The sequence below is a fragment of the Macaca mulatta genome, chromosome 15 (genome assembly GCF_049350105.2).
Source record: "Macaca mulatta isolate MMU2019108-1 chromosome 15, T2T-MMU8v2.0, whole genome shotgun sequence".
Classification (NCBI taxonomy): Eukaryota; Metazoa; Chordata; class Mammalia; order Primates; family Cercopithecidae; genus Macaca; species Macaca mulatta.
Window position 1 is genome coordinate 84,331,800 of NC_133420.1, and position 12,525 is coordinate 84,344,324.

Sequence of the window (12,525 nt, forward strand, 5' to 3'; positions counted from 1 at the left end):
GTGATTGTGTGGCATTTTCTTTGCCTTTTTTTTTTTTTTTTTTTTTTTTTTTTTTGGTATTTCAAATTAATGGTACAGACATTTTTATTCCAGGTGGCAACAATCCATATCACTCCAGTGGATGACCAGCTTCCAAAAGAGGCTCCTGGAGTTTCTCGGCATTTGGTTGTCAAGGAAACTGAGGTGGCCTATATAACTAAGAAACAGCTACATTTTATAGATACAGAATCATATGACAGGGAGCTGGTCTACACAATAACTACTCCTCCATTTTTCTCCTTCAGCCACAGGTATCTGAAAAGTCAGCATTTGGGCTAGTTCTAGGATTGCAAAGTTGAAAGTGTCAGTATATAGAAATATATATGTAGTACTGTGGTTCACTTGCGCCATTGGTCAGGGATAAAATTATACTCAATTAAGTGTTTACTTTTATCTCAAACTTACCTCGTATCTCCCTTTGAAAGCTGTATTAGTGGGTAAGTGATCTGCAGCTTGTCGTGTCTTCAGCATTGGTAGGCTTATAACAGTCTTTAATCCCTTTTTGAAAGACAATGCTTATTTTTCTTTTTAGTACAATTTATTGAGATCTTCCTAACATTAGTTTTGCATATTACTGCCATGAAATCATTGCATTCTATGATCTCAATCCAGAAAAATGGCACGAATATACGTTAGATTAGTATCGTATGCATGAGAGCAGGAAAGCATTTTTAACATGAGTGTAACAATTCCCTTACATGATGCCAAGCAAAAGATTCTGTACATACATTTTGCAGTCATGATAAGGATGACATTGATGACACTGGACTTAATGCTAGAATCTCCAAACGTAAAGAGAAAATATAAAGATAGAGCACCTGATTTCTTCTCACAATGAGGTCTTTCAGTTTTTGATTCTGGGCTATTTGATTTCATTTTTCTTACCTAAAAATGAGCTGATGTGTTCCTCTGTATTTCTCTTTAGACACTTGGATGCTGGGAAATTATTCCTGGTGGACAGCATACCAAAAGTAGTTAAGAATCCTACGGCCCTGGAGCTGAGGTCATTCACTCAGGTATGAGGATATGTTAAAATGCTGACAAACATGATGCAAGTGTGCACTTAGAAGGTATGGCATGCCTAGTGTTGTGCCTGAGAATGTTGGCCTTTGATATCCACAAAGGCTTGATGTCTTTATACTTGCTGCTTGTATGTTTCCATTAAGCGTGTGGCATCTATTTCAAAGTACTTGATCAAGTTAAATGTGGTTTCAGAATCTCTTCAGTAATTTTACAAAACAGACTTTTGTATTGTTTTGCCATCAGCAGGACTGTAATTTGGGTATCTGGTGTATACGTATTTATTTCACAAAATTCAATTTATTCAATATCTTACTGTGTTAGTTTCCAAGGGCTAACAACAATATACCATGAACTGGGTGGTTTAAAATAAACCCCCAGGACATAAAGGACTATGAGCTTTATTTTCTCATAGTCCTGGAGGCTGGAAGTCTTAAATCAAGGTGTTGGCAGGGCAATGCTCCTTCTGAAACCCTGTAGGAGAATTCTTCCTTTTTTCTATTAGTTTGGTGCAAAAGTTATTGTAGTTTTTGCCACTGAAGTCAAAAAAGAGCTTTTGGTAATCTTCAAAGTGATGATGAACATTTACAATGTGAACATTTACAATGTTCACTTCAAAGTGAACATTTACAATGTTCAACATCAATTAACATGATGGTCCTCTAAAAGCTTTTGATCCTTGCAAATCAACACCCACATGTCCATCTCAACTTACTTTGCAGCATGCTGTGAACTATATGAAAGTGGCCTACATGCCCCCCATGCAAGACATTGGTCCCCATTGCAGAGATGTCCAGTTCACATTTTCCGTCAGTAACCAACATGGCGGCACTTTGCATGGGATCTGCTTTAACATTACAGTCCTCCCAGTGGACAATCAAGTTCCTGAGGTATGTACAATGTTCTATATAGAGGATGAAAAGGAGGAAAAGAAAGGAGAGACTTGAAGACCTACTGGAAATGGTAACTTTCCTTTAGGCTAGTTTTTTAAACTTAACGAAAGAAATTTCCATCTATGGTGTAGTAAAAAAAGAAAAAAAAAAAGCAGGAGGAAGGGGACCTTTTACTTCCCATGGGACTTCTATGTAAAAGGTGAGATTTTTCAGTTACTAAATTTAACATTATTTTCAAAGCTTTATCAAATTCTTTTTTACTTTCTCTTCTTTCTGCTGAGTTACACATGTTGATCAAGGGAAGGAGATTAAATTATGGGTCTCTTAGCAACTGGAAGGGCTTATTTACCCTCACTCAAGCCCAACTATGCTGCTCTGTAATCTAAAGAAGCTCTTTAATTTTCCAAAATGAATTAAGATGGACCCTTGTTGTACTTTGTCCCACTGCCCAGTGTTTGTGTAAGCCTTAAAAGGACTTGGGTCTTTCATTAGAACCAAACTACAAAGGCTTTGCTACCTTGTGCAGTTTATCTGTGAAGCTGGGATTTGTATTGAGAATTTGTCCCATACCTACCTGGTTCCCCTGCCCACCTTCAGAATGCTAGACTTAATTAGGATGGTCATTATTGTTCTTATTATTTCCCTTAAAAGCAGGAAGACAAAATAACATTACCCATTCATTATGATCCAGAAGGGACCAGAACCTACGCATGCCTCATCCTTAAGGAAAGAGGTCACCCCACCAGGTGCCTACTTGGACTATAGCCTGCACTGGTGTTCTCTTTCCTGACACCTCATCATCTGTATACCTGCCCAAGGTTGTGGGGCAGAGGTCTTACCCTGAGGGCCTAAAAGGGCTGTCCAACCTGCAGAAGTTTTGATGGGTGTATTAGTCTGTTCTCATGCTGCTAATAAAGACATACCCGAGACTGGATAATTTACAAAGGAAAACGGTTTAACAAATTCACAGTTTCACATGGCTAGGGAGGCCTCACAACCATGGCAGAAGGGGGATGAGGAGCAAAGTCACCTCTTACATGGTGGCAGGCAAGAGAACTTGTGCAGGGAACTCTCATTTATAAAACCATCAGATCTTGTGAGATGTATTCACTACCATGAGAACAGTATGGGGGAAACTGACCCCATGATTCAGTTATCTTCACCTGGCCCTGCCCTTGACACATGGGGATTATTACAATTCAAGGTGAGATTTGGGTGGGGACATGGCCAAACCACATCAATAGGTCAAAACGATATATGAGAATAATGAATTGCCAACATTTAAAGATCAGAAGATTGTCTATCAAGGCTGATTCCTAGCTTCCCTTGAAACTCTGGCAGCTCTAACAAAATTGAACCCGCATACCCCACAGCAGCCATTGCATAGGGCGTGCTCTCCAGCCCATCTAAGTCCCCACCCAACTCGCCACACTTATTTCTATCACTGGCCTGACCTCCCACACCTGTGGACTTGCCACCTTTGGTAGAAAACGTGCCAGAGGGCTCACATGGAGGATTTTAAACTAACTCCATTCTTTGACAGCTTTCCTATTAGGAACCAGATCATATTCCTGGTGGTGAAATAGTTTAGAACACCTATGGAGTTAACTTGATAAGATTTTATTCAGACCATTCTTTTCTATGTATGAGATACAGGCCATGAAATGGCCTAGCATTAAAGAAGCCAAAGCTTTCTCTAAAACAATCATGGAGAAATGCTCTTTTATGCAAAGTAATTCAAGCCTCTTGCTGGAGAAGGATGATCTGAGGAGGAAATTAAAAAGTGTAAAGGAAAAAGTTCATTGAATAGTTTTGAGGAGTTGGGGAAAGAATGGCAGGGTAGCTTCCCTTTTTAAAATTTTTACCTTTTACAGTATATGGGGCAAATGAAATAGTCCCTCAAAAAACTGAGGATATTACAAATAAAATTAAATTAGCAGCTTCAGTGAGACCCACCACAGGAGTTGTTCCCTGATGTAGAATTCCTGCAGAGAGCTGCCTGAGTGATAACTACTGGAGGATGTTGACACCATGCTAACCTGAGTCCCAGAAACCTGAGCACTGGATTTGGACAAGAACTAAAAAGCTAATGACTGATGAGTGGGGGGAATTAGCCTTATGCTTTTATTTTTTTGAAAGTTGCCCTAAAATATATATTTTAAAAAATCATCCAATATAGCAAAGTTATATTCCTTGAAACATTGGAAATTGAAGATTCCATATTGGGATACTAATTCAATACAGCTCAGAAAAATGAGGTTGGCAAGCTTGGACCTTTGTTCAAAGACAACGCTCCTCTCTGAGTAAGATCTCCCTCCCTTTCTTTCTCCTACAAACAGTGAAAATATAGGTTCAGCAAAGTGAAAGTGAGACACTTGGGAGGGGTCAGGTGGGGGTAGTTGTAGGGAAAGAAGTCTCAAAGAATAGAAGGCAGCGGTCTCAGAATTGTAGGTCTCATAATTTCCATGATGCAAGGGGCTGCCCTTGTGGCTCCATGAATGCCCCACGTGGCTGTGGCCTGGAGTTGGTACCAGCACTGTTCCCTGGTGTGCAGAAGGACAGAGCGGGCTCTTGAGCAGAGGCTGCAGCTTCACTTGCTTCCTTCCCTTTCCTCTGCCAATTTGTTGTCATCCTCCTTTACCAGCTCTTTCTTCAGGAAACATCCTTCCTGCTGGGACCAGCAGCTGCTCTGAGAAGAGTAGGTGCTTACTAGGAAAACTGCTGCATCCTCCCATGGGCAGGGCACCTCACCCTAGACCACCTGGGAGGAGTCCTCAGAGCCCGTGATTTGGTACCCCACTGTATCTGCTTGCTTTCACGTCTGCATAGTAATACAAGAGTGGGGGTAGAGATAGGTTAAACAAAGTTAGCAGGTTTTCCTCCTGCAGGATCTCAGAGCCTTGTATATACTTATGTCCCTTATAAACCTCCATGGTGAGGATATTGTATGTAACTTTTTTCTAGACTTATTTGACCATAGAGCACTTATTGTCCCCTCCCAATGGGGTGATAAAATATCCCAAGCCATTTAACTTGCTTTTTATTTACAAATGAATTATTAGTCGAGCTGTGAGTTTTTCTATTATAGCAAAGTATCTTTGTGGCTTTAATATTTAAATCTAATGTTTGAATAAATCTGTTTCCTCTGGAATCTTCAATTTTGTCACACTACTTCCATTTCTAAAATATTCACTGTGACTGAAGCTTTAAAGCTCCAATCCATTTCTCAAGCCTTTAAGAATTTTTAGAATGAAAAATAGATGCAACCTTTCCTCCAGGGGAATTTGACAAAGATTTTGTGTATTTTTTAGACTAAGCTGTATGTGTATTGAACAGTGTTGGGAATGGACATGAGGATGAAAATTATTATTTCCTCAGTTTAGCAGCACAGGTAGTAATGATTGCTGATTCTACTCTACAGGCTATACAGTAAATGAAAAGTAGATACTTTCTGTCTTAGAGATCTGCCTTGCTACCTTGTAACACATTAATGCTTAGAATCAGAAATAGTAAAAAAATATTTTTCAGTCAAAATGTCTAGCTATGAACTTATCCTCTTACCACATTCTTGAAAACTTAGTTGGTGTGTGAAGATAGTACTGGAAGCTTTATAGGGATGTAATGAACTCTGTCTTCAGGGGTCTTGGAAAAAGGCTTTGAATATTTCTTTCCTTTCTTCTCTCTAGGTATTCACCAACCCTCTGAAAGTGACTGAGGGAGGTCAATGCGTCATCAGCACAGAGCACATTCTGATTTCTGATGCAGATACCAAGCTGGACAATATTGACCTCTCCCTGCGGGGACTGCCTCTGCATGGAAGGGTGGAGCTGAATGGATTTCCTCTAAATTCAGGGGGCACTTTTTCTTGGGCCGATCTCCATACCTTAAAAGTTAGGTTAGAACATTTCATGGCTTTTTTATTTACATGCTTTAGTTTCTTATCTAGATCAGTTGTGAGGCAGAGTAAGAGAAAGAAGTTTGTCCAATTTCTTCAAGGATACCAACATGCCACTTAACACACTCAGCGGGTCAGTTGAAAATTACAAATGATCAGTTTTTTCCTTTCCCTCCAGACATTTTATTTCCGTCTGGCTTGCTATACCAGTGGAAATAACTTTATGGATCTTTGAACAATAAAATTTTAATTGCAATGAATATTAAATTGGCGGTAACTGCGCATATCACAAGAGGTAATAGTCAAACTAGATAAAGAGAGACTGAAATAATCTGTGAGGCTAATGTACATAATTGAACTTGTCTCCCGGAGAAACAAATTTCATAACCCGGAAACTGGGATAGAATTCTGTTGATCAGTGTCCTTAATGTAACCTTATTCCATTCTACTAGGGCAGGGATCTGCAGGCAAACAAGTAGGGTGAGCTGAGTAGGTAGGGCGTAAACGAATACTTGAGTCTCCAACAGGGATGGCACAATCCCTGGCCTCATGGTCCTAGAGAAGTTGCCCTCACCTTAAGGTCTTTCGTTTCCTCTACCTAATACAGTTCTGTACGAAACTTTTCTACAAAATCTAGTGAAACAACTTCTCTGGAAAACAATACAAGCTATTCAAAAGCAATGGTCGGGTTAGGCCCACACACTAACTTCTCACTTGTAAATTCAAGCTGTAAATGGTAGCATTAGCCCTTCAGATAAAGTATGATAGGAGATATTATACATCAAATGCTTAGCTCTGCATTTGACTAGAGAGTTGACCAGAAACTAAGGTTTGTGCACAAGAAGACCAGTTTAATCCTGACCGTTCAGTTCCATCATTGATTTACAGTCCACTATATCTTGATGATTTCACTTGCACTCCTATTCTTGTTAAAAAAAATTTTTTTTGAGATTTCAACTCTCAGCTATCTGTTAGAGAGCCCTGTTTAGGTCATTCTTGCTAGGGAGTGAATGATGGATAGGAAAAACAGTACCAATATTTGCTAGAACTATCTGTTCAAGCTTACTGTCAGAGGCTTACGATTATGTTTTTTTTTTTTTAATTTAATCTTCATAGTAATCAAGTCTGACAAGGTATCCATTCTCATATTTTAATTGAAGAACTAAGCACAAACAGGTTGAGGAATTTGCCCAAGTTCATTCAGCTACTATATGGAGGGGTCAGATTTTGAAAGAATATCTGCTTGACTCCAGTCATCTTTGAATGTGTACTCTTAGGGCCATTTGATCTTTTAGGGATTTCACCATAGTAAAATAGAATTAGCACATTATCACTCACCAATATAGTTTTGATGGAAATTGCAGGGAGCATGACACAATAAAGCATAGCAGGTAGTGCATAAGAGGAACATGGAGGGTGGGGAGGATGTGGGACTTCCCCATCATAGGAAGGGAATCCCCAACCTGAGTTGCTACCCAGCCTATGGGTGAAACGAGTCCTCAGTAAAATATCTGTCAGCTCTCATTTTTTCCCCACAGTTAAAGATTATATATGTTCAATCTATTATATTATTTTTAGTACAACTTTTATTTCCCATTCCTAGGGCTCATTGGTATGTTTAAAATTTGGCTCAGTTCACTTCAGCAGCTCCTTAGAACTTTCCAAGCATCACTGCAATGGGCTGGAGAGTATGTGGAGAGCCTAGAATTAGACAATGCCTTCAAGAAATGTGACTGAGAATTAATGGAATATAGGACCAAGGCTAGACAAAGGAAAGGTATTTTTTAAGTCTAAGAGAGATTTAAGAATCTATATAGATTGAGAGGAAGATAGCTAGTCACTAGAAGAGGAAAAATGACAGGAAAGAGGCAATACATAATTCATTGATCAGGGTTTTAGAGAAAAGCTGAATAGATCCACAGCACAGGTGGAAGGATTAGCCTTAGAAGTAGAAAAGGGGAGAGAAAAATCAAATCCACAGTGTCCCACTTTTCCTCATCTACCGCTCAGTCTGAGGGTTCTCCTGGCCCTAGTCAGTGTATTCTGCAAGTGGACAGACCTATACCAAATGGTTCCTGTTGTCACAGTGGCATTTGAAGGGCTGCTTTTTAATTTGAGGACAAATTAGAAATGCATATAGCACATTTTTTCCAGAGTGGAGCAATTTTACATTCAAGAATATATGAGTAGTTAAATATGTGACTTCAGGATTACGTTGGGTTTTTGTTGTTGTTGTTGCTATTTATTTATTTAGTGAACACATGGCCAATGCCTTGGAAGAGCTCGTGTGTCATGCATCTCAATTTACTCTCACACTGTTCCTAAGATATTAGTGACAAATATTATCCCCACAGGTATCAACATGATGGATCTGAGGTTCTTCAGGATGACATACTCTTGGAGGTCACTGATGGCACAAATTCAGCAGAATTTGTTCTACATGTTAAGGTGGGTAGAAAGTTTCCTCCTTGAGTTATTGTCTTAGTCTGTTTTGTGCTGCTATAACACAATACTACAGACTGGGTAATTTATAATGAACAGAAATTTGGCTTATGACTCTCGGGGCTGGGAAGTCTAAGATTGGGTAGCTGCTTGCAGTGAGGGCTTTCTTGCTGCATCAACCTGTGATGGAAGGGCAAAAAAAGAGCAAGAGGGAGCCAGACACTGAACTATGAGCCTTTTATGATCAGCATTAATCCATTCATGAGGGTGGAGCCCTCATGACCTATAAACCTCCCACCTCCCAACACTATTGCAAGTTTTCAATGCATGCTTTTCTGGGGACACATTAAAATCATAACAGTCATATAGACACAGGGCATCTTGTTGGAAAACTCTCAGGTCCTGACAGAACTTGAAACCCACAGCTTCCAAAGTGAGAGAATACCTGCTTCAATCCTTGTATGTCTCAGGCCTGCCAGTAGAAACCAAAGTTATAATGGTGAAGTAGCCATACTATATTATTATCTCTCTCTAATCTATTTAAAGACAGAATTACTCTGACTTCAAACATAGATATTTAATTTAAAAAGTAATTTATTCTATGTATAAATTATTTCTAATATCTTTGAACTATAAAACTCAGAAATACTTATTTAGTGGTGGGGCAGGTTAGGCTAGTAACACTGGGGTTTTCCTGTTTACAGAAAAAGCCATGTATGTGTGTGTGGTGCTTCTTTGTGAGTTCCTATACCATATAGTCCTAGCATGAGTGTTTGAGATCATATTTCCCCCTCTTGACAAATGAAGAAAAATCTGCACATAAAATTTGAGTGCAGACCGGGCAAGGTGGCTCACACCTGTAATTCTAGCACTTTGGGAGGCCAAGGCAGGCTGATCACTTGAGGTCAGGAGTTCAAGACCACCCTGCCCAATGTGGCAAAACCCTGTCTCTATTAAAAATACAAAAATTATCTTGGCATGGTGGCTTGCTCCTGTAGTCCCAGCTACTTGGGAGGCTGAGGCAGGAGAATCGCTTGAAGCTGGGAGGTAGAGGTTGCAGTGAGCCGAGATCGCGCCACCGCACTCTAGCCTGGGCAATAGAGTGAGGCTCTGACTCAAGAAAAAAAAAAATTTGAGTGCGTGGCCGAGGGACTTACAGGAACCCCTTGAATTTCTTTGTTGAGTGGCATGCAAGTCCAAGAGCATAACTCAGAGGGTTTGCAGGTATTTATATTTGGTGACAAAAGAAGGTGTGAAGAAAAATATACCATGTTCCCTGAAGAGCCACTAATAACTTTCATTGTACTAGATTATTTATTTCTGTTGGAATTTTTCAGATCTTTGTGATATGAAATCATTATTATATTGGTAATAATAATATCTTTATAAGGTATTTTAGTTAGTGACTAATAAAGAATGTTCACATACATCTATAATTTTAAGAAGCAGTGAAGGAGTTATCCCCATTTTATAGCTAAGGATATTTAGGTCCAAGAAGGTTCAATGACTTGCCCCAAATCATTGACTAGACAGTGTAGGCTTGGGCTGGCATCTCCACTCCTTGTTTCCTAGGTCAGTGTTCTTTCCTCCTCACCCTGCCACCCTTCTACATCGCTAGGTGATTATGATGATCATACTGGCCAGCAGTTCCTGTGCACCTCTCTGTGACAGGAACAAGGCAATCTCTTCCTTTCTTTTTCCCACTTAGTCCTCATAATGGCCTTTGGGGTCTGAACAAAGAGCAGTATGTTATTGCAGCTTCAAAAAGGACAGTTTTCTTTGTTGGCAGACTTACAGAGAGACAAAGAATTTCTGAGTTACTTTTTTTTGTCTGAAAAGCAAATTTGTGGGGAAAAAACCCCAACCCTATCTTCCATCCATGACAATAGGCAGTGCATTTTAGGAAAGCAATCTGTTTATTGTTTCTTTTTAAACACAAGAGGATGGTCTTTAAAAGCCAAACAGAGGCACAGCCAATTTTTGGACAAGTGTTTGTGATTTTTTTTTTTAACCCAGAAGGAATATTCTTAATTCTATTGCCTTTGGACTTTATTTTCATTTGAAAGCTGAGGCTGTTTTGTGAACTGCTGCAAGATGGTCATCATTGAATTCGTTGGTGATATTTCTGAGGGTCAAGAACAATACTGGAGAAGGTCTTAAATGAATTCACTCAGGGGACTTGAACAAAGATGCTTTTCCTTAATAAGCCAATAGGAAAGTAGAGAATATTGTAGGCTTTTAAAATCTTTAATTAAATAACTAGCCTGGAGCTTTCATTACCCATTCCTCTATCCATTAAAGGAAGTATCGAAACAATTTCATGTATATTTGTTTTAGAGTTGTTAGCCTGTTTAAATAACAAGGTAATCAGGACATATATGCATAGTTGCATTCACTCATTCATTTATTCAGCAAATATTTAATAAGTGCCTCTCTTTGCCAAGCCTGAGGCTAGATGTTTAGAATACGATGATGAGCAAGACAAACAAAGTCACTGTTCTTCTAGAGGTCACAGGCCAGGGATGAAGACAGGCATTAAACAGATTATCACTGAAATAATTGAGTGATTAAAATTTAGATGGTGCTATACATAAATAGGATGCTAAAAGTCAGTAAATAATAGAAGCCCCTAAATTAGCTGAATAGTCAAGGAAGGATTTCCTGAGGAATCCCCATGTAACCTGATAGAGGAGTTAACCAAGCAAAGAGTTGGGGAAAGAATAGCCAGGGGGAAGAGAGATGGGCAGTGGGGAGAGAGATGATGCAGAGACCCTGTGATGGTGGGGAATGTGTGTTGGGGTAAAGCTGGAGTGGAGTGGCAAAGGCACCCCATAGCATGGGATAAGGCTGGAGAAATCCTAGCAGAATCAATGAGAAGCCCCTGAAGGTCTCTGCAAGGCAGTGACTTAAAATCCACATGTTAAAAAAGATCGCTTTGGCTGAGCACTGGGGAAGAAGGTGTAGGGTTGAGAGGATTTGCAGGGCAGACGTGGCAGCCTTGCAGCACACACCAAATTATGGCTGTGAACTCAGAGGGGGATTGTCCTCACTCCGTTTTAGAAGATATGCTTTTCCAGATTTCTACACGATCTTTTTAAATTTAGAGTGCCAGTGTGATGTTGCTTTTCTTTCCTTTCTACTTGGAGTTTTATTTTCGTGAAAGTGAGAGAAAAACATTTTGTCAAGTTGAAAACTGGCATTGATTGAATAGTTACGGAGTTTCATATTTAACTCAAACTGTTTGAAATGCAGCTGCTGCTTATTATAAGTTCAGAGAAACTTCCTGGGTGGCAGGAAGTTGAGGGTGGAGGAAAGCTTAGTAATCACCAAGTAATTTGAAACAAAAATAACTTTGATGCAGTAAATGAAAATGCCTCAGACCACAAAGACCAGAATTCTTCTGGAATATGTGTGAATTTAATGAAAGAGCATAGGGGCTTTGGCGAAAAATGCCTTATATTACATTTGTATTTTGTCTGTCTAGAAACAAATGAGAGTTTTGAGTCCTGAACTGTAACCATATTCTCCCATTCCTACCTAAACTGTCTCTCACATGGGCATTCCTTGCAAGATGGTTTACATGGGAAAAGTTAAAAGATGCAGATTGCTTGGCCAAATTCCACGGCTGTTGTTTCATGTGTCTGTAAGATCGAAAATGCCTGTCATTCTGACTATGAGCAATGGATTACCTGTCAAAGAATTTGTCGTTTCTTTCTTTTTCTGAAAACATGCTTTTTTTCCATTGCCTATAGGTATTCCCTGTCAATGATGAGCCACCAGTCCTAAAGGCTGACCTCACGCCTGTCATGAATTGCTCAGAGGGAGGAGAGGTGGTCATCACCTCTGAATACATTTTTGCTACTGATGTGGACAGCGATAACTTGAAGTTGATGTTTGTGATTGCTCGAGAACCTCAGCATGGGGTGGTGAGGAGAGCTGGAGTCACAGTGGATCAGTTCTCTCAGGGAGATGTTATCTCAGAGGCCGTGACATACAAACACACAGGTAAGCAGCAGCATGGTGACCAGTGAGGGAATGCAAGCAACATGAAGAGTCTCCACTCTTCAGTGTGGGCTCCCATAATCAGTCATAATGCCTGCCTCCATTAAAAACAAGAAGCAGCTTCAGCCTGGCCTCTGTTTTTCCAGCATGATCACCATATATGGAAGTATTTCTGATTGTGTTATTGTAATGAATTTCATTATAATGAATTTCAAACAGTGGAGAAAGGGCACA

General features: G+C 39.7%; 1 protein-coding gene across 15 annotated transcripts in view; it reads left to right on the forward strand.

Moving 5' to 3' along the window:
* The window catches only part of FREM1 (FRAS1 related extracellular matrix 1), a 168,666-nt gene that overhangs the window by 78,640 nt on the left and 77,501 nt on the right, over positions 1 to 12,525 (forward strand). For all 15 annotated transcript variants that reach the window (XR_013404827.1, XR_013404829.1, XR_013404825.1 and 12 more), the window contains 6 exons: positions 94 to 290; positions 965 to 1,055; positions 1,782 to 1,949; positions 5,639 to 5,847; positions 8,202 to 8,295; positions 12,042 to 12,294. Coding sequence is in view for 5 of the 15 variants with exons in the window: in XM_028835154.2 (XP_028690987.2) it covers positions 94 to 290; positions 965 to 1,055; positions 1,782 to 1,949; positions 5,639 to 5,847; positions 8,202 to 8,295; positions 12,042 to 12,294 (1,012 nt within the window). In the remaining 10 variants the exon portion in view is untranslated. The remainder of the gene's footprint in view (positions 1 to 93; positions 291 to 964; positions 1,056 to 1,781; positions 1,950 to 5,638; positions 5,848 to 8,201; positions 8,296 to 12,041; positions 12,295 to 12,525) is intronic.